This window comes from Carica papaya, chromosome 2, assembly GCF_054855325.1.
Source record: "Carica papaya isolate Zhongbai chromosome 2, ASM5485532v1, whole genome shotgun sequence".
NCBI lineage: Eukaryota > Viridiplantae > Streptophyta > Magnoliopsida > Brassicales > Caricaceae > Carica > Carica papaya.
Window position 1 is genome coordinate 17,398,287 of NC_142310.1, and position 23,035 is coordinate 17,421,321.

General features: G+C 35.7%; 1 protein-coding gene across 4 annotated transcripts; it reads right to left on the reverse strand.

Moving 5' to 3' along the window:
• Positions 1 to 325: 325 nt before the first annotated feature.
• On the reverse strand, positions 326 to 22,801 carry LOC110817252 (2-dehydro-3-deoxyphosphooctonate aldolase). Of its 4 annotated transcripts, none has more exons than XM_088213456.1 (14): positions 22,596 to 22,800; positions 22,164 to 22,220; positions 21,968 to 22,065; positions 21,436 to 21,532; positions 19,806 to 19,871; positions 14,237 to 14,296; positions 14,023 to 14,097; positions 13,811 to 13,895; positions 13,550 to 13,608; positions 11,773 to 11,817; positions 2,110 to 2,208; positions 1,840 to 1,887; positions 1,633 to 1,680; positions 326 to 645 (listed from the first exon to the last, which is right to left on the reverse strand). In XM_088213456.1, exons 2-14 carry the CDS (start codon positions 22,197 to 22,199, stop codon positions 589 to 591), a joined length of 873 nt encoding a protein of 290 aa, XP_088069582.1. In that variant the 5' UTR covers positions 22,200 to 22,220; positions 22,596 to 22,800; the 3' UTR covers positions 326 to 588. The 4 variants fall into 4 exon arrangements, with proteins under 4 accessions (XP_088069582.1, XP_088069583.1, XP_088069584.1 ...); XM_088213457.1 differs by having other exon boundaries at positions 22,164 to 22,492; XM_088213458.1 differs by having other exon boundaries at positions 22,164 to 22,219; positions 22,298 to 22,800.
• Positions 22,802 to 23,035: the final 234 nt, after the last annotated feature.

Here is a 23,035-nt window from a genome sequence, read left to right on the forward strand (position 1 = left end):
GCTTGAAACAAAAAAACATAAAAAAGAAGACATGTTACATGGCAAATCAAGCTTCAAGTGTCGAGAGAAAAATATATATTTTTATAAACTTAGTTGGAGCTTTGGAATATTTAATTTAGTCCAAAAGAAACAGAAATTAAAGATGGAAATTTTTTTCTTTCATTTATATTGTAATTTTTTTTTTATAAATTAGCTCAAACATAAAGTTTTAAAGAACCTAAAATATATACTTAAAATCCTTGAAATATTTTTAAATAATTTGATGGCTCAAAAAAAAAAAAAAAATACATATTTGAGAAGAATTTTAATATTGACAAAATCACAATTCTATCAATATTATCCTACCATTCATGATGAATAATTATTACATTTTTGTTGTTCTCTCAGCAAACCAAACATGCCATTGAATTCATTCATTGTGCTTTACCATGTGTTGTAATACACAGACGAAAACATTTGATTAGGAGCAAACAGTAGACACTGGGCAAGAGAAGAAATAATCTTGAAACATCAACCACTTCCCTCAATCTTTGAAGTGAAACCAAACTAACTAATAGTAACAACAAATTGGTCATCATAGAGAAAGGCCTATAAATCAACTGGTGTGAGATCAATGTTGAATCGCCTCTTTCCTTTGCTTACTCTCTGTAAGATCGATGTTGAATAACAAAATTTAATATTATGATGCATACAAGAAAGGACATGTCGAGATACACAAAATGCATACTACAAGATTAGACAAACCGGTGCTGCTTATAAACAAGCCCGCTTGAATTCAAGTATTTTCCATTGTCAGATTAAAAGTAGTTTCCCGAATTTTATGAAACAAAATGTTTCCAATTTTTCATGTTACTAACAAACTCGCAGTGCACAAACTAAATTCTGGGAATAGTACCAGAACTTTCATGAGAAAATCCAAGAAGAAAAAAAAAATTGACATATGTTCTCTTCTATATTGGCCATTCAAGCCATCAGAATGAGATGCAACATCTGGATGGGTTTATAAGCACCAATATGCACGGTTACTTCCCACATGGATCAACATTTATATATTGCAACATGAGTGTAGATGAGTACATCAACATTTGAAGGGTCTCTAGTTTGTATAGGCTCACGGATAAATTTGCCGGGAAGTATGCACTAACTATTAGCTAAGGTATTGACTCCTAAACTCAAAGGGTTATCAATAGTGTGATGTGTGGTGAGTAATTCTCAGCTGTGGCTTTTGTGAAGGGCGAACAGTACTTCCTAGAACATACGTTCTTTTCTGAAGAAGAGTATTGAAAACCCTTAAAAACATAACAATCTTAAGATATGCATATGTTTTCACACGTACATTAATGCACAAACATCCATAACTCCCCACCATTTCCACAATTTAAACAACCAGTTTCTTAATTTTTTCCATCTAAAGGGAAAAAGAAAAACATATGAACTTGTGTTATGCATCTATTCTCTTGCACGCCAGCCTCCCTAGTCTGCTAAAATAAGGTATCACCTATAAGTCTCAGATGGCATTCTACAACGAAAGTGCACCATGAAGAATAAATATATTAAGATAAGTGTCTATTAAAAATAAAATAATATCAAAAACTGTAGACGCCCATGCTAAGGATGAGGCAGAAAACTTACAGCTATTGTCATGAGCTCTTCCAGAAGTTCTTCTAAATGCCGAAGAGGCTATTGTGAAAATAACAAAGTCCACATGTCAATAGCTAAGTGACAAAACATTTATGTGGAATGAAGGAAATCCAAGGGCCAAAATACCAGTAGAAAAAGAAAGAAGAAACAACAGAACATTGCAAATAGGTAACTCAATAAATTATATGGAAAGCTTACCCATTGAGTTGGACCATCGACTGGTGCATTCAGAGGATCATTGTGCACCTAAGCATTAAAATGTAGACAGAAAATAATAATACGCTACAAAAATAAGGATATTAACAATGTACAAATACATGTTTAAGAATAAAAGAAACTGCAAAAATTAATTGATACTCGAATTGATTTTGACCAAATTACCAGCTGTTAGCCACTGACCCGACTTAGCCATAAGTATTATTAAGCTTCAAGAAGCTAAACTTAACTTTTAAGCAAATCATCTGTTACCTCCATGAAAATGCCATCAACTCCAACTGCTACTGCTGTTCTAGCAACACATGGTATCAGTTCACGCAGACCTCCACTAGCAACACCTCCACCATCCAACTGTATTAGGAACCATGTTATTAGCCTCCTATAACAAGACAGAAGTGAAAAACTCCTCATTCGGAGATTGTTTATGATTTAAAAGTTAATAAAGATGTCCTTGAATTGGAAAATGCATTATTAACATGAACTGCAAGATAATTTAATTAGTGACTTTTGACTTAAAGGTTCTGAAAAATTAGAAGAGACCATTATCTACCTGCTTTTGATCAGAAAAGACAAGATTTCAGTGAGAGAAAGAACTAAGAGAGAAAATCCCAGCGTATCTTTCTGATTCGTGTATTTAACACCCTCACTAAGGGCTTCAGCATTTGGGCCATACCCAATCTCAACACCAAGGGAACTCTTGGTGAATGGAAAAGAAAAAACCTACAGTGTCATGCTAGAGATATATAAGTTAGACATCCCATGGTTCTCTGAGATTGGTGAGGCTAGGAAACATTCAATTTGCCTGTTCCTGTCCCAAGATCGCTTTGTCTTCTTGATTCTTTGTTTAAGCTGTTCTAGCATTTTGGGAAAAGTACTTCAGATATATTTTTTCAGCAAATGGGGATTGGGTCTATTGGTGCAGTACAGGAATTCTAGGGGAAACAGTTAGGAATATAAAGTGAAGAAGCCTGCTGCATCATTCAAATCTTTCCTTGAAGATAACAAGGCAGATGGGTGGTGGTATCCTCATTTTGTAACTGGCAATATGGGCAGTTATATTAAGATGTGGCAAAATAAATCAATGCTTCTGCTCTGCAACAATGTTCTGCCGTTGTCCAAGCCTTGAGAGAAGGTAATCGCCCTCCAGGTCAAGTGCAGCTTGTGATTTCCCTCAGGCCAGCAAGAACCCAAAACACCAGGAAGAGATGCCAAGTGTGGCCAAGGCAGATCTTTGCAGGAGCGGTAGAAGCAGCAAAAAGTCCATATCAAAGACAAATCTCCAGACTCAAACTTAGTCATGCCAGGTTTTAATTTCAAAAGAGGAAAAGAGTATCTAAGGCTTCATAATACCTTAAAATATTTTCTAGTTTTCATTTTTAATAATTTTATATTTTCAGATACAAAAATATTTATGGTAGTTAAAAATAAAATTATGGTTAAATATAAAGTTGATGTGGTATGGATTTGAAATATTCGAAAGTTAATTTCATTGCTTTTCCAAAAATATGCTTTGTTTATACAGAGGCATACAAACTAATACAGACAACGCTATGTCTAAATATGTACATATGTATTGTCATAAAAGAAGAAGCATATTTTGTAGAAGAAAAGAGTATTAAAAAGAAGGCACGAAGGTCAAAGGGGTTCCACCCATGCCTAGATAGAGAAGGAGATAAATAAAAGAGAACTAGAGAATTTTGGAATTTTGTGGCCAATAGAAAAGAAAGGAAATGAGGGTGGGGGAATGGAAGGGGAAAAGGATCAGATTTTCCTTTCCTTTTTTGGATGCTAAGAAAACACAAGGGAAAATTATTTAACAGTTTTTGGTTGTTGGCTGGGGAAGAAAAGAAAATATGTATATTCACAATTTTACTCTTTTAACATCATTTAACCACCTCTTTCGCCTTCGTATTACCAAGAGTATACATTATCAGAACTCATCCGACTGAAAAAAAGACACCTAAATACATGTTTCAAGTCCTTGAAATACCTAGGAATTCGTTGGAGCACCCAAAATGTCCAGAAACATGTGCTATTATCTGAAGTACCAAAAACACACAAGAGTATCCAAAATGTCGGGAACCATGTCTAGGCTAAAATAAAATACACAAAGAAGTGTTAAGTTATTAGAAAACAAGGCTCGCCCAGAATGGAGTATACAAAATGCAAAAAGTGCACCCCAGTCTTCTAATCACCCAAAAACATGTCTAGGTACTCGAGACACCCAAAAAATGTACCATGATATCCATAATGCTCAAACATGGACTTAGGCGAACAGAATACCTAGAAATGCATTATGTACAATAAATGCTTAGAAAGAACCCCCGGTTAGGCAAAATTATCAAAAAAAAAAAAACCCTCGTGTATCTTGAATGGTAAGAACACCCCCAAATACCAGATTAGTCAAAAACAAACCCCGGTTTTTATGAGAATTTCGGGTATCCGAGAGTTTCAGCTATTCCAAGAACCTGGGAGCTTTTTTCTACACATTTGGGCACCTAGTTGAACTTTTTAGCCTTCTAGGTCTAGGATCATTTTTGGATATTTTAGGTGCCTAGCGATATTTTAGGCATTAGAAAATTCAGGGTTCTGGGATTATTTCTAAGCGACCTGTCTCTCCAAGGGAATTTCTTGACATTTCAAATACCCGAGGGCATTCTTAGGTTTTTCAAGCATCAAGGTCATTTCTAGGCACTTAGTCTATCGAAGGGGCATTTTCTAGACAGTTTTGGGCATTAGTTGAGTTTTTGGGTACTTGAGAGCATTCTTCTGCCTTCTAGATACCTAAGGACATTTTTGGACTTGTTCTTTCTTTCGCAGTGCGCCAAGCTCAATTTGGTGCTTATTGATTTCTCTCTACACTCCGCTAATCGCTACCAGCACGCATCTCACCCAAACCCTAATCAATATCCCTTCCCACCCCTGGTCTGACCACCTAAACTCGCCCTTGGATTCTTTCCATCGGTTGGGATGGCCTTTCGTCTCCTGCCCAGCCAACATGTCTCACGAAAACTTGAAGCGCTTTATCCTCATAGAGAGGAAATCGTTTGATATCGTCTGTGAAGGAAAAAATCCTGATGGACTAAGAATATATGCAAATGGAAGAGGAGACAGAATCTCCATTGGTCTCAACAAGAAAGAAGTAGAATGGTTAGTTGAAAGCCTCAGTGACTTTTATTGGAATAAAGGTGGTAAATCTTGGGGGAGAAACTTCACGGGACACTATCGCCATCTCTTCCTTGTTTTGGTGAGGAACAGAAGAGGTCGACACCTCGTGCTTTCTGAGGAAAAAAATACTCCGTTAAAAGAATCTTCTTTCCCGACTGTCACAACGCGGGTGGATAGTGGAGAACTCTAAAGGCTATTTTTGAGTTAACAGACACCCCTCTAAAAAATCCTTCAACTCGGAAGCGCGTACAAGTGGCCACTATCACTATCACAAGTACGCACCAGGTCAAAACCGAACCCAATCACTTCTCCTTATTTTGTCCGAAATGTCAGTACAGTGTCCGTATGGTACTCACAACTCTTCCTGAGATGTCATTCGCTGAGGTCGTGGCCTCTTCCTCAATCAACCCTAATCAAGCGAGGACGAAGACGAAGACGAAGAACCCCGACCTGTCACAGACCTCAAAAAACCCGATTTTTGAATTTCAAATCCGCAATGGATCTTGCGAGCGCCCACCACCACAAAAATCTGTGAAACGGGTTCTCTTACATAAGCCCATATATTCGAGGGAGGAAAAAGGAAAATGGGTTGACCACATTAGACCCAGCAAGGAGGCTTCTAAATTGTTCGCTCACCCAAAAGCCCAAACATCAAAAACACTTATGGAAATGGAGACCCAAAAAGAAAACTACTCTATCCCCGACCCGAACATAATCGATCGACCCGGAATCACGTGTGGATAAGATTTACCAAAATTCAGACACTCCTCAAAACCTCACGACTTTTGAAGCCCTAATCTCAGATGTCATTGCTCCCTCTCCTCTGGAGCAGGTTCTTTATCCCATTTCGATCCCTGAACCCGCAGCTGTGCCCCCCTTCAGCACTCCTCCATCAAACTTCACTCCCACACCTGGTTTGGAGCTGGCCCTAGATCCCGAAAGCTCTCCTTTAGCCACATGCCCCCCCTTAGATATCTCTTTTCCTGACAACATGGACGCTGAGTCTTTCTACTCCTCATGGGTGCGAAAAAACATTCTCAGAGTTAGCAAATTGTTAGGGGTTACTTTTAAAGGTTTTGAATTCCAAGCCATGTCCTTGTTTGCCGAGCTAGAAAAAAGAATGCTCAAGAAGAAAAATGGGTCAGAATCTAACAAGAAAAAGACAAAGAAGAAGACGACAGCATGTGGCTCCAGAGAATTGAGAAGATTGCAATTGGATATCAATTATGACAGTAAGCTGATGCAGGACAAGGATTTAGGGGATTCCTTACCCATTGATCTATGATTGATAAAATCATCTCATGGAACGTTAGAGGTGTTAATGATGTAAAGAAAAGAAACATCATCAGGGGCTGCCTCAGTCGTGGGAAACCTGATCTTGTTTGCCTTCAGGAATCAAAATTGGATTCTACCAATGACTACCTGGTAAAAAGCTTATGGAATTACAAAGAGAACGGTTGGTTATCCCTTCCAGCAAATAACATTGCAGGTGGTATATTGATTATGTGGAAGAAGGATATCTTGACCTGCATTGACCATATTCCGAGGTCCTGCTCTCTGTCATGCCACTTCTCCAACATTAATAACAACGAAAGATGGTTCTTCACAGGTGTTTATTGCAGAGGCGCCAATGACAGACACCTTATGGGCAGAACTTTCTCATTGTCATGCGCTTTGGGGTTCGATTGGTGTGATTGGTGGTGACTTCAACATGGTACTGAGGAGGTGTGAAAGATCAAGAACCCAGTTCTCGGAGCAAATTTCCCAGGAACTTAAAGAGTGCATTGTCAGTCTGGATTTGGAAGACTTACCTTTATGTGGAGGGCAAAGGACCTAGAGTAACCAAAGGGAAGCGCCTTCATTCTCTCGCATTGACCGCTTCCTTTTTTCCTCTGATTTACTTCATTCCCTCCCGGGTATGCAACAAAAGGTACTTCCTCGCCCTCTCTTTGACCACTTTCCAATTTGTTTGGCTTCTAACGGTATTAGGTGGGGGCCGGTCCCATTCCGCATTGATAACAAATGGCTAAAGATGGACAACTTCAGAGCTATGGTTTCCAAAGTTTGGAGGGATACAGCTGTTTAGGGGACGGCAAGCTATCGTCTGCATTCCAAATTCCGTCTCCTGAAAACTGAAATTAAATTGTGGATCAATGAGGTGGGTAAGGAGCAAACCCAGATAAATAATTTATTAGATGTCTTGGCGGAACTGGATTACTCTGAGGCTACTATGGGACTAAATTATGATGATAGGGATAAAAGGAACACTCTCAAATTGGAACTTGCTAATAGAATGCACTGGGAAGCTATCTCATGGATACAAAAAGCAAGGGAGAAATGGATCTGCGAGGGCAATAAAAATACTAAATTCTTCCACTGCTTGGCCAGTCATCGCAGAAGAACCAATTATATTGAAAGTCTTGTGGTCAACAATAAAACCATCAATTGTAACGAAGCCCTACGGGAAGTTGCCAAAACACATTTCCTATCCTTTTACACTGAAAATGTAAGTAACAAGCCAAAGCTGGACAACATCAGATTTGACAAAATTGGGAATCAGGAGAGGCTAGAATTGGAAGCCGAGTTCACTGAAGAGGAAATTTTTTCATCCTTGAAGGATTGTGAAGGTGATAAAGCCCCTGGACCCGACAACTTCAACATGACTTTCCTTCAGAATTTCTGGCACGAAATTAAATCGGATGTACTTATGTTCTTTAAAGACTTCCACATGAACGGCTCTTTTGTGAAAGCACTGAACTCCACTTTCATTGTTCTGATTGCCAAGGAAGTCGGTGCTAACTGTATCACTGATTTAAGGCCAATTAGCTTAATCAGTTCTGTGTACAAACTCCTATCAAAGGTATTGGCCAAAAGGTTTTCTAAGTCACTCAAACATATTATTGGTAACAGCCAACATGCTTTCATTGATGGAAGGCAAATCACCGACACAATTATGATCGCAAATGAGGTGGTTGACAACCTGTCTCGTAATAAAAACAACGGACTGCTATGTAAATTAGATATGGAAAAAGCTTTTGATAATGTCAGCTGGGAATTTATCGACTACATGCTTGAAAGAACTGCCTATGGAATCAAATGGAGGATTTGGATAAGAACTTGCATCTCCTCTACGAGTTTTGTTGTTTTAGTGAATGGTGGTCCTTCATTCTTCACTGCTTCCAAAGGTTTAAGAGAGGGTGACTCTCTCTCCCCTTTGCTCTTTATTTTAACAATGGAAGCTCTAAATAAGTTGCTATTACACGCCAGAACTCTCAATCTCATCAAAGGCATTAAAGTTGGGCATGATGGACAAATGGAGATCTCACACCTATTTTTTGCTGATGATACTTTACTATTCTGCCAACCTGATATCAGCACTCTCCTTCACTTAAGATGCATACTCCTATGCTTCCAAGCGGTGTCCGGTCTGCGTATCAATTTGGCTAAATTGGAGATAATTGGTTTGGGACCTAACATTGATACAATGGCACTAGCCCGGGTATTAAATTGCAAAGTATCACAGCTCCCCATTAAATACCTTGGCGTCCCGCTCGGTGCTAACTACAAAGATAGGGTGTCGTGGGATCCGATCATCAATATCTTTGAGAAAAAACTTGCAATTTGGAAGAGGAAATACCTCTCCAAGGGTGGAAAACTCACTCTCATAAAAAGCACACTTTCCAATCTTCCAACATACTACCTCTCGGTCCTCACCATTCCGGCCAGCATTGCAAACAAATTAGAAAAACTTCAACGCAACTTTCTGTGGGGTACTGAGGAAAATAGAAGGAAATTTCACCTTGTAAATTGGGAGGACATAAAACTGCCCAAAAACCATGGTGGACTTGGCCTTAGATCACTTATCAACATGAATAAAGCCCTACACGGCAAATGGATTTGGAGATTCTGGAATGAAGGTGACACCTTGTGGAAAAGAATTGTTGACTGCAAATGGAACATCAGCGGAAACCACCCTCGAAGCAGAGGAAAATATACTACTCATGGTAAAAGCTTATGGAGTGGCATCTCTTCCATTAACAAGCTGGTAATGGATTATTCTTCTTGGGCAGTTGGCAGAGGGAACAAATGCAAATTCTGGACTGATAAATGGTGTGATGCTTCAAACTTCCAACATCAATTTCTTCTCATTTATGCCATCGCCAAAGACAAGAAAATGTCGGTCGAAAATGCTTTTGATAGGGAAAATGCTTTTGATAGGGAAAATGGAGGTGCCTGGAATATAGTGGTTTCTAGAAATCTGAAAGATTGGGAAATCACTGAATATGAAAGCTTATTAACTCTCTTATCCACAATCAACCTCACAAATACTGAAGACAAGCTTCTTTGGAATATTGACAGCAAGGGCATTTTCTCGGTAAAAGCTTTCTACCATCACTTGACTCAACACAACAGATTTAGAAGCCTAGACTTCCCCACTAAATTGATATGGAACAGTATGGCCCCTCCGCGGGTCTCTTTTTTCACATGGGAAGCCGCCAAGAAAAGGATTCTCACTCTGGATAACCTCATGAAAAAAGGTACTATTCTAGCCAACAGATGTTTTCTATGCAAAGCTGACGCCAAATCCTGCAATCACCTCCTATTACACTGTACTTTCTCCCGCCAGCTTTGGTCCACGGTCTTGGGGCTCCTTAACATTTGCTGGAGCCCTGCGGATTCTATACAAAAGGAGTTAAATGCTTGGGAATTTTTATGCAAACGCAACAAGACTTACCGACTAATCCCTCTTACAATTTTTTGGATACTTTGGAAAGAAAGAAATAACCGCGCTTTTGAAGACAAAGAGGATTCTTTTGGAAACATCAAGGACAATGGTTCCACTTTTTTGGACATCACCTTTGTAACCTTGATGATTTTGGTTTCATTGTAGATATACTTTTAGATTTGTAAATCTTTTGTACATGGGTGACACCCCCTTGGTGTCTACTCTAATATATTTTTCTACTTTCCATCTCAAAAAATGGCATTTTTGGACATTCTGGAATGCATTATTGGTGGTTATTCTGGGTACCCAAGTTCATTTCTAAACATTTCAAGTATCCAAAAATATCTTTAGATGTTTCGAGTACTCAAGGTCATGAATAGATATTGTAGATACCAAAGAAGCGTTTCTAGGATTTTTGGGTACTCAGAGGACATTTCCAGACATCTAGATATTCGAAGGTGTTTATAGGTGTTCCAGACACTTGGTGTTTTTTTCGGGTGCTCTGGTTATCCAATAGACTTCTGGGTTTTCTAAGTGTCTATGTCATCTCTAGGCTGGCATTCCTTACATTTGGAGACAGTTCTGTGCATTTTGGATACATGACGTGTTTTTTAGTTTCAATTTTTTTTTTGAAAGAAAAGTTTTTAGTTTCAAATATTCTTAAGCTGTTCCTGGCCGTTCCCAATATGGGGCATTTCTAAGAGTTTCAATTACCCAACATTGACATTTTTGATGGATGAGTCCTCCATGTGTTTGAGGTCATTCATGAGTAGTCTAGAATACACCCCCGCTTTTCTAAAACTGCAGAATTGATAAAAGTCTAGCCTTATTGACAAGTATCCCCTCAAATTAGATAATTTACGCTTCAGCCCAGCAACAATTTAAAGTTTTCAGTTTAGTAACCAGGAGCATTTATGGGAATTCCAGGTACATAGAGATATGTCTGCTTCCTTTCTTATCTCGGCAAATGGGAAGCCTAGTCCTAGTTTCGGGGGTAGAGAGGATCAAATCGAAGAATTCTCTTTCCTAGTTTTCTATTACAATAGTTGCAAAAAGTGGAGGATGTAGACCATGTTAAGCCAATTTCTTCTTTGGAAGGTGGCGAATTGATCTTAAGGTCCTTCTCTAAATTAGTGTGTTATGTGAGTGGGACGGAGACGATGAAATTTGACAGTTACCATGACTCAAACTACACGGAGAAAGCTTAATGGATGTGCACAATTCATTCTGATGAGGAAGGCTTAATGGATGCACACAAATTCTTTCCTAATTTACATTCTGAGGCTGAGGTGAGGAGGTCGGACCTTGATGAGTTGGAGTTTGGTTCACTGAACCAAGAGGATGGAAATCACATTGAAGGACCTTTACCGAAGAAGAAATTTATTATGCTTTAATGAGTTGCAAGGGTGACAAAACCCTTTCCATTGCCTTCTTGCGGAGCAATTTGTAAAGAGTTGGAAGGGAACTATTCTACATATGTTTTTGGACATCAATCAAGACCCTTAATAAAAGGGCAATCAATAAAAAGGCATGATTTCTGCTCTAAGTTCTTAGACTCATTCTCTATGACCAGCTTATCACCATATCTGGCCGAACTAGCTTAAGTCCACTTTCTCCTTTTTCTAATTTTGGGACTCTGCACCTTTTTCAATCTACCTTCTCAGCAGTTGAGGCCTTGGGTTTTTTTGCCTTATGCTGACCAGCCATTGAATCTTTGAAGAGAGTATGTTATTGATTTTTTAAAATTGACTTGACCCGCATCAACAACGAACCCTAGAAAGACTCATACTTGAAAAGCAAATTTTCAAACACACATTCTTGAATGACTATCACTAGTAACACCAAATTTTTAATCTCTTATGTCACAAACATACACAATCTTATAAAAGCAACTGACCACGGTTAATACACATGAAAAGCATAGGAAATTATGTAATTTATGCTTTCCTTGCACAGAAAATTTCCATAGAATTGAATCTAACAATTTAGTTTCAAAAAATGTAATTGTAGAATATTCAAACCTTCTTTCCAGCAGGTTGTTGCAAGGAGTGTGTTATATCAGCTACCTGCAATAAAGTTAAAATTGGTGTGAGTGCTACAGATCAAAATATTGGAAGTTTGTAAATCCTGGTAGCATTTCTGAACAAATATCATCATCATAACTCTGACAACCACTAGAAAACCAAAACAAATCATGAAGCAAAGTTCACTAAGAATTGATAAGATCATCTTGATAAAAATAATAGGCAACATATACCCATTTGCAAGGCATCTAGCAGAAAGTCGGTTCACTTCCCCGCATGTCCCTATACAAGCAAAACTAACACTTTCCTAATCTTCATTTTTGTTAAATAATTGATCGGATGACCAAGTACCCTAAAAAATAAAGCAATACAAGAGGTTGTAACCTTAACATTTGTGTTTTAACATATCCTCTCATGGGTAAGCAAGATAATGAGCTTCATAGCTGAACAGAAACTCAAACAGATGCATAAGCTAATAACTTACAAGTGGGTTTCCAGGAAGGCCCAACTACAGGCAACAAATAAGTAAATAACAAGGAAGGAGTGAGACTCCCCTCAAGATCTTAAAGCATGTTAAGAATTAGTTAGTCGATCAATCATCCAAAAACTTGAGTTAACAGAAAATAGCACAAGTTCATTATTTACCCTACCATTTCTTTAGTATAGCTTCATGCTGTTTATGAACATATTGAATTAATTTTGTATTGAAATCAAAATTTATGCAGTCACCTATTTGGTGAGAAAAATAAGCAAAACTTTAATTAGACAAGTACAAAATGCATCATATTAACAAGACAAGTTTTGTAAACATTGATTTAAACCCGACATTTAAAAAGATTACATTCTTTTCAAAATAAAAATAGACATTTAATAAGCTTACATTCTTTAGAACACTTGATATCGATGAGGACAAAATCTTGCAGACCAAAATATTTAATTTCTAAGAACTATCTTGAACACAGATATTTACGGGGAAAAAAAAACACTTCTTGCAAAAGACTGAACCTTTTCCACAAAAATGTGCCTGGATCATAAAGGACTCATTTGTTACTCAATAATTGACCAAAAAACCATGACCAATACCATCAGTGCTCTTTTAACTTTTAGTCAACTTATAATAGATCTAATAAAAATGCCATTACAAATGGAGTGAAAGGAAAAACAAAGAAAATAATGTCCTAGCAAGACGGTTATCAAAAACAAAAATACAAAATTAACGTAGAAAATGTTTGTTTATCTGGTGAAAATAATATTTAAGATTACTATGCAATCACGGAACTGCTCAAAATGACACAGGTTCAATTACTCTCTACAACAAAGTAACCAAAGGATCAGTCCTCTTTTAAAAAAGCAAATAGTAGCTTAACTTGATGTTCATCTAAACCTATTCATTTCAAATCCAGTTTATGCTTACTTTAAAAAACGGAACCATAATGGAATCTAGTTCTTGTTTTCTTGCTCATAGATGGGACTTTCTTTCTTTTCTTTTTCCCTTATTGGATGAAGAAATAAATGTCTTGAGTTCTCCAGGGTGGCGCTGGCAACTGTTGGTTCAAATTTAATACTAGAACCTTTAATTCAGAAGACTTTTGTAAGTAGTGACTAATTCCATTTCTAATTATTTAACAAAGCCCTATTGTCCATCAAATGATTAGTTTTCTTCTTGTTTGATTTAGCATACAACATGATAGAATGTTTTCCAAAAATAAAAAGACAAATCATGTATGGCACATTTTACTACAAGAAGCAAAACATGATGGAGAAATTTACTTACAACAGGACAATTTGCTTCCCTCATCCACTCTAAATTGCGTGGATCTACAATCAAATCATCTGTGAACCAAGCCAAAGGCAGGGCCAAATTACAAGTTTTGTACAAGTTTTGTTATCAAAAGGACTCTTTTTGTCAGGTCAAGAGAACGCATTCAGATGATTGATAACCTCTATCTATGCTTTTATGCTACAGCCTGGCAAAAGGAAAACCCAAGAACATCTGCCATATGCATCTGTTAACAACATTTGAACAATAACTTACTGTAGCCAAACATGGTGCCTCTCTCACAAACCATCACATTAGTATTTCCAGCCAACCTGATCTTCTCACAAGAATTTACCATGACCTGCGAAAACACATAGTTAATGGAACATTATATGGATGCATGAGCAATTCAGTTCTCTTAATCCAATATGTAAAACATGTAAAGAAAATGAAAAAAAATGCATCAGAAGAAAAAAAGCATTACTTACAGAAGGAGCACAAAACTGTCCCTTTTTAATATTAATAATTTTTCCAGTCTTGGCTGCCGCAACAAGAAGATCTGTCTGTCATAATAAGAGGTAAAAGCAAGTATTGATCATATAACGTTCACTACGTTCATACTGTTAAAAAGAGTCTGATAATCAAAGCAAATGGATTACAACTAAAAAACATAATCTTCTACTTCAAAAAAATTCTTTTAACCTGACGACACAAAAATGCTGGTATCTGAATAATATCTGCAACGTTGCCGACTGGTTCACACTGGTCAAAGAAATAAAAATATCACAAACAGGTTACATTGCATGTTTTACTTTCAGTTGCATTTAATAGAAATATTTTAGTTCTTATAATGTCGACATAAATTTTAAAACATTACTTAAAAACACAAGATATGAAACCAAAGCCAAGGCATAAAGTTACCGGATCAATCTGGTTTCCGCAAAAATTTACTTATACACTATATAGAAAAAATTATGATGAATTTGTTCACTTGAGTAACTGGCTTGAAAATAATGTTTCTTAGACATTACAACTAAGAATTAGAAATTTGGGTTTTATGAGTAGAAAAAATAACCAGAAAATTAACTATCAGTGTGTAAGGTGAGAATGAGATTGCATCAAAACAATCATACAAAACAAGTATGCTGATAAAATTCCCTGGACATTTGTATTGAATAATGTATATATAATAAGAGAGTTATGAAGGCATCTATAGGACTTCAAGTTAATCCCAATCTACTATGATTTTAGATGCTAATAGGAAACTTACAAGAATTTAAAGCTTAAACAAAATCCTAATGCTACAACTATAATAACAATAGACTCCCAAATATTGTAATAAACTTATTTTTTTAAATGATGAAAAGGGAAATATCATTGAAGCCCACCAAGAGGGTGCCACCTTGAATTTGAAAAAAAAAAAAATTCACAAATTGAACAAATTAGTCACCCATAAATCTTCAGCTGAACTAAGCAGATGACCCTTGAACCAAAAGCGAAGGGTTTAGAACTAAACATCCCAAACTCTATTAAAAGAAAAGCAAGTGCTCTTGAAGGCTCTTTTTTTCTTTCCTTCTAGATTTAAAATATAAATTTCAAAGAATAGAATTTCTAATCTATTTAGGAAACCTAAGCAAAATCCTTTGTGCATCACAACATGGAAAATATCAATTTTTATGAAAAGTAAAATATTATTAGGGAGAAGAAAGAAAGAGTAAACAAGTGGAGGATAAGAGATCTCCTTAAATGAAAGTAAAAGAAACTATTGATAAGGATTTTATGTTAAATAAAATACTATATTATTTAAAGTATCATTATATTTTATAATTAGAGTTCAAATAAAATAAGAATAATTAGTGTATATATATCTTCTAAATGTAAACAAAATAAGGAATAAAAAATTTAAAAGTTTATTTTCTCTAAAAACTTCATGGTATTAGAGCGCCGGTAAAAAACTGCAGCCGCACATTCGCAGGCACCGGTAAAAACTGAAGACGCACATTCGCAGACGCCGGTAAAATCTGAAGCTACACATTCGCAGGCATCAGTAAAAATTGAAGCTATACATTCGCAGGTATCAGTAAAAAATACAGCCGCACCTCCGAAAGCGCCAGTAATAATATACAACCACACAACTATAAGCGCTGGTAAAAAGTTGTAGTCGCATATCCTCAAGCGCCAATAAAAAGGTGCAGCCGCACATCCGGAGAAGTTGGTAAAAATTTAAACCGCACATTCAGAAACGCTAGTAAAAACTTACAGTCGCACATCAATAGATGCATGTAAAAAACATCACACCATTACTTTTTTCTGCGCACGTTCAGAGATCTGTCCGGAGAAGACGAGTCAAGCCGACTTTGAGCCATTTTAGAGCCGAGTATGAGCAGTTCTAAAGCCGAGTCTGAGCCGTTCTAAAGCTGAGTCTGAGCCGTTCCAGAGCTAAATCCGAGCCATTTAGAGCCGAACTAGATTTGGTTCTGTTTTTTTGGCTCATTGGTACAAATAGGAGGTCCATTTTTCATTCATAGGTATTGTTTCTTCTTATTTTTAGCATTTTAAAATGACAAAAGCAAAAACGGTGAGTGTTACTAGTTTTGATAATCCTTCATTAAGAATCAGTGCTGTAAAATTTGATGAAACTAATTATCTTACTTATTCGAGATCTTATTTATTATTCATCAAATGTATAGGATTACAGAGTTACATTACTGGTGAGATGAATAAACCAGATGTTAGTAATTTAGAATATAATAGATGGCACTCTGAGAGCTCATTGGTAATGTCATACCTCATAAATTCCATACAACCCTATATTACCAGAGCATATCTATTGCTTAACAATGCTGAAAAAATATAAAATGCAGCATCTCTTACATATTCACAAAAGGTTAATGACGCACAAATTTATAAACTCCGAAATAAAGTTCATGGCACAAAGTAAGAAGATATGATTATTTCTCAATATTTTTCTGAACTAAATGAATTATGGCAGAAGTTAGATTACCATCAAAATTTTCAAGCAGAGTGCCCTGCAGATGCAATCAAATTTCAAAAATTGATAGAAAAAGAGTGAATTTATAATTTTTTAACTGATTTGAACACTGAATATGATCAAATACGAGTCCAAGTGCTTGATAAGGATCTTTTTCCTTCATTACAACAAACTTATGCTTTGTTCATGCTAGAAATGTGGGTAAACTAGAACCTACAGCTCTTAAATGTGTATTTGTTGGATATTTTTGTACCCAAAAAGATTATAAGTATTATCATCCACCATGTATAAAATACTTTGTAACTATGGATGTTATCTTTAGGGAGAATGAACTTTACTTCAACTCAAACTCAACACCTCTTTAGGGAGAGAGTGAGAAGGAAGAAATGATACTTAATTGGGTAATGATTGAAAATCATATTCAGATGGAGATTTCTATTACAGAAAGTCTTAATTAAGAAAATAATGTTGAACGTTTAGATAAATCAAACTTGAAAAAGTATTCAAGGAAAGAGAAGTCTGAAAAAGTCATTATGCAATCTGTTGCAGGTCAAGAATCTTCTTTGGTTCCAGAAGATACTGGTGAGTTATCTTTCTCTCGTGATTTATCAGATACATCTATTGCTATTAGAAAGAGAATGAGAACTTACACTAAGTACCCTATATCTAATTTTGTTTCCTATGACTCTCTATCTCCCTTCTATAGAATCTTTGTCTTGTCTGTTTCGTCTATGTTTATTTCACAGGATTGGAGAGAAGTTCTAAGAGATCCCAAGTGGAAGAAAGTCATGATTGAAAAAATGATAGCATTGACAAAGAATGAAACATGGGAACTTGTTTCACCTCCACAGGGAAAGAAGATAGTTGGTTGCAAGTGGGTAGTCAGTGTAAAACACAAAGCAGACGGATCGATCGAAAGGTACAAAATTAGATTGGTGGCTAAAGGATTTACTCAAACCTATGGGTCGACTATCAGCAGATATTTGCACCTGTTGTGAAGATGAACACAATTAACATACTTTTGTCTTGCGCAGGTAACCTTGATTGGGATTTACAGCAGTTTGATATAAAAATACATTCTTCCATCGAGACTTAGAGGAAGAGTTGTACATGGAAATTCCACCTGGATTTGAAGATGAGAGGATGTAAGAAAAAGTTTGTCAATTAAAAAAGACTTTATATGGATTGAAGCAGTCTCCAAGAATATGGTTTGAACAGTTTAGAACAGTTATGATCTCTTTTGGATATCAACAAAATAATGCAGATCATACTTTATTTATTAAACATCGTGAGGATAAAGTCACTCTTCTCACTATTTATGTGGATGATATTGTAGTGATTGGAGATGATACAACGGAGATGGTTCGGTTGAAGGAACTTCTTACTCAAGAATTTGAAATAAAAGATTTACAAACATTGCAATATTTCTTGGGAATTGAAGTTGTTATATCCAATAAAGGGATCTTCATTTCTCAAAAGAAATATATCCTACACTTACTAGAAGAGACTGATATGATGGGTTGCAAGCTGGCAAAATCACCTATTGAGAGCAACCAGAAATTGCAAGCAGGTAGTGGTACATCAGTTGACTTGGAAAAATACCAGACACTAGTTGGAAGACTCGTTTATCTCTCACATACCAGACCTGATATACCATATGCAGTTAGTCTTGTGAGTCAGTACATGTATGATCCTCGTAAAACTCATTTACATGCTGTCTTTCGCATATTACGATACTTGAAGTCTGCACCAGGAAAAGGTCTGCTCATTTATAAGCATGGTCACCGTAAAATAGAAACATTTACAGATGCCAATTGGGTTGGCATCCTAGATGATAGAAGATCAATTACAGATTACTGCACACTTGTAGAATGCAACTTAGTTACTAGAAAAGTAAGAAACAAAGTCTGGTTGCTCGCTCTAGTGCTGAGGCAGAATATAGAGCAACGGCTCAAGGAGTATGTGAAGTACTATGGTTGCAAAAGCTAATGAGGGAGGTAAAATTGGTTAAAAATGAGAAACTATCCATGTTTTGTGACAATAAAATAGCAATTAACATTATTCATAATCCAGTTCAACATGATAGGACAAAACATATTGAAATTGATCGACACTTCATAAAGAGAAGGTGGTTGGTGGCTCTCTATGCTTATATCTGGTGACCAAGTGGCTGACATTTTCACTAAAACACTATGCAACAAACCTCTTCAAAACCTGATTTGCAAGTTGAGCATGTGTGATATTTTTGCACCAACTTGAGGGGGAGTGCTGATAAGGATTTTATGTTAAGTAGAATATTATATTATTTAGAGTTCTAATAATATAATTATATCTTATAATTAGAGTTCAAATAGAATAAGAATAACTACTCTATATATATCTTCTAAATGTAAACAAAAGAAGGAATAAAAAATTCATAAATTTATTTTCTCCAAAAACTTCATAAACAAATAAAGAGGAAAAAAAATTAAAACCAATAAACTACTAGAAACTCTTTGCAGAATAACTGAAGAGATATTGCTAAAGTATCCATGCTCCTTAACTTACTGTAAAAGCTAGAAAGTCATCTTGTCCTGAAGAAGACAACAGAGTAAAAAAAAATTCTGTGCGAAGAGTAATATTTCTCTTCAACAATAGCCCCAATAAACTAGCAAAAAAAGGGACTCTCTAAAACGCAACCTTTTGATAGGGTCCCAGGCTTGTGATCTAATCACCAGCCGACTTACTGCCAAATCCTGCAGCAAGCTGGAATCTTGCTTATTTGATTTTCAGCCTTCACAGTCAATGGTTAGACACTGAAGAGAAGCCTTTGATCTATAGAGTTCGGTACTGTAAAACCTCTGTTTGAAAAATTCTCCTCTGATCTCTATTTTGATGACCTAGTTATATATTTTTAGGGGCAAAAGAAATGAAAACAAAAACAAAAACAAAACAAAACATTGATACTGATTTCCTAATGCTGCAAGGACGGTCAAATTCCTATTACAACCAAATGTCTTATTTTATTTTATTACTTCATACCTTACCTTCCTATTTTATTTATAGCATTTGTGCGATGAAATCTATTATAGTCACAGAAGTGTTTCATTATATAACTGGTCAAATTTATCAAATTTCCATTTCTCTTGGGGATATCGGAAACTGTCAAACAAGGGAAGCATCATTGACAAGCTCTTATCTGAAGTTACTTATAAATAAAATAAACAACAAAGTCATTGATAACAGAAGAGAGTATAAGAATGAATAAGTTTTGGAGGAGAATCAGAAGACACCTCACACCTGAATTGTTTCATGCACATCTGTTATGATGGGTATATCATATGCTACTTTTACCTTCTCAAGAATCTGCAACAGATAAACATGACTGTGATAATTTCACTTTTATTTAGAAACTAAACAAACTTTCCCAAGGATTTATTTATCTAAACACCAGAAGAATTCAAGTCCTACTAGAACTTGTTGTAGCAGAACAGTTAAAAGCATAAGTTGGCAAAGAAAGATGTTTATATATCTTCTGTTGACGTGCAAACATACAGGCTATTTTGAATAATCTGGAAACTTTCTGCTTGCAATCTGTATCTATTCAACTAGAAGACAGTGAAAATTCTTCCTAAAATGATAAAAATTAATATCATACGAAACTTCATGTGGAACCAAAAAATGCAATCCGAGTACTACCAATTTTGATAGAATTTGAAGCGCATTATTTCAGTTCCACATGAAATTCTATATATAAGATCAATTTTTACTATCTTCTAATAGAATTTAGATCGTACTCAGGATGAATTAAGTACAGATCTGCAAATGAATTTAACAAGTTTTCAAGATTTGCTCAAAAAATAGCCTTAAATAAATTCTTATTTTTGCATTTCCTAGAAAAAATTAAAGAAAAAAGATGTAAAATAGATAATTACTAAGACAGATTTATTGGCAACAAACCCAAGATGAACCAAAAAATTAATAGATTATGCACTGCAATGCTAGAAAAAATATGACCCAAATCTATATTGAAGAAATTAATGAATCACAATTATAAAAGCTATTTCCTTTTCCTTTTAACATCTCTTCAATTTTTTTAACATTTCTTCACTCCTTTTGAACTTTGTAGTTCAGGAAGAAAATTCAATATTTATCTTCCTCTTCTACATTGTATGTCAAAATCAAATGCATACAAGTAAAGAAGGTATATCCAAGTAAGAAATAATTTGGTAGGGTAAATCAATTACCTAAAAAGCTTAAATTCATAAACAGATTTTCAAGTTTATTATTTATTATTTGGGTAAAGTACAGTTTGATACTCTACGGTTTGGGGTATATCAGATTCAATACATGTAGTTCCTTGTTAATAGTTTTAGTACTAGAGGTTAAGCGTTAATCAGGTAACATAAAACTGTTAGTTTGAAGGCATTAACAGTTTGGATCGTAAAAGTCTGAGACATGAATGGCTCATATTAAACTTTTCAAAAACAAGAATAAAAAATCTAAAAGTTTTATTAGTTTTAATATACACAAAGCTCCCAAAACTTCTCCAATCTGAATTTTTTCTTTAATTTTTTAATTTTTATTTTTATTTTTATTTTATCATAGTTTTTGAATTTTTAAGTCTTTTAAATGTTAGTTTTTTTTAGTTATAGAAAGTTTGATCTGAATCATCCATATGTTGGACTTTTTAATACTAAATCTTACATGTTTCCAAACCAACAAACTATATTGTGAAACAAACGACCAAACCACAAGTACTTAAATAATAATAAACCAAATATATTGAATCTGAAAAACAACAGACCACAAGATAATAAAACTGCAATTTACTCTATTTATTTTCTAACATATCCCCAACAAGATATAAGCTTAGCACACAAATATAAATCTGAAAGGATCAAAGCAAACATAAACAACAAATTCATACCTTCAAGCCCTCAATCATGCCTGGACCTCGAAATGATTTCGAGGATGTACGATTAGCTTTATCAAAACTTGACTTGAAAACTAGAGGTAATCCGAGCCTGAAATAAGAGGAAACAAAACCTCTACATTTAGAGATATACTAGTGGATTTTTAATTTTTAATTTTTTTAAAGAAGGCAACTAGACCCACTTTCAATCTGGAGAACTGGAATAAGAACTCTATGCTTACAAACACTTTCCACTATTTATACAGTGATGAAATTGAAGCCCTCTGAATCTGTCCCACAAGAATATAAAAAACTTCAAAAGCACATTCACAGAAAATGTGATCCCTAAACAGACATGGATCGACTTCAAATATCTTCTAGATGAACCCGTTTCAACCAGATTTCTTCCTCTTTTTTACTTTTTGTTTACCCCAAGGAAGACCACTTTCTTCAATTACCACAATGTTACATCAAATACACTTTCCCTATTCAACATTGAACTTCTCATAAAAACAAAGGAAGCAATTGTCAAATATGTAGGACCTACTTGGTTGTAATGTGCTTTATGTGCTTTGCCATCTGCAGAATGTGTTCTTCAGATTCAATTACATTAGGACCCGCTAACAAGAAAAATGGTTCAGCTGCCTGTAGTTTAGAGATGAATACCATTTCAAATCAAAGCACATTAAAAATCTGATGCATAACACCTTATGTTAAAATGAAATTAAATAAGTTGTTCAAACCTTAAGTTGGTTAAATAGCATGGTTGATGAATCCATTTCCTCTACCTGCGGTAAAACCTGTATAGAAGAAATATATATATATGTTTAACAAAAAATTGATGTAAGGAAATCAATGTTAAAGGAAATGTCTCTTTCCTCTCTTCTCTTCTCCTCTCCTCTCCTCCTGTCTTTCCTAGAGTAAAATCCGAAAGATAAGCATCTCTTCTTCGTAATCCACTTCACAGTAAAGCAGAGCAGATTCTATTAACCGCATCTTACGACAGAATTTTGGATCCAAACCACCATTAACCCCATCTCGCTCGCACTACTGCCGGGCAGGTTCCCACTGCCTGTATCATCAAGTTCCACATGCACAAAATTCCCCTATGTTATCTCTCTGATCTCACTTCCTTCTGCATTTTATAGAACCTTCCTACCTAGGTGGTATCTCACCTTTGCTTGAAAATTGCTCAAGAATGTAGCAACGCTGTTGCATCCAACAGTGCAGCAGATGTGATGATCACAAGGCGTTGCAGGTGGCCGCAACCGAACGGTTCACCGTGCCGCAGGTGGGTTGAGTTGAGTCTGGGGTGCGTGCGGGAGAGATACAGGAGAGGAGCGAGGAAAAAGAGGAAAAAGAGAAGGTAAGCTACCCAATCTATTATTATTATTCTTATATGTAACTGTCAATTTCTTAATTTTTAACTAATTTTTTTATGTACTGTAATAAAATGTATAATTGTTATTTATATAAATTATCTAAATATAAAATAAAATTTAATTGGTTTAGGCAAATGCTTCCAGATTAATACGTGTAGATCTTATTAGACATTCATTTCTTGACATGAGGTCTTTTCTCCTTACGTGAATTTTCCTTCTTTCTAATACAAATA

Excerpts from the sequence above, each read along its gene's own strand:
- LOC110817252 (XM_088213456.1), bottom strand. The coding sequence starts at position 22,199 with ATGGATTCATCAACCATGCTATTTAACCAACTTAAG. Across the intron at positions 21,533-21,967 it reads ATAAAGCACATTACAACCAA|GCTCGGATTACCTCTAGTTT; the intron begins GTAGGTCCTACA and ends CTCTTATTTCAG. Across the intron at positions 13,609-13,810 it reads AGGCACCATGTTTGGCTACA|ATGATTTGATTGTAGATCCA; the intron begins GTAAGTTATTGT and ends CTTGGTTCACAG.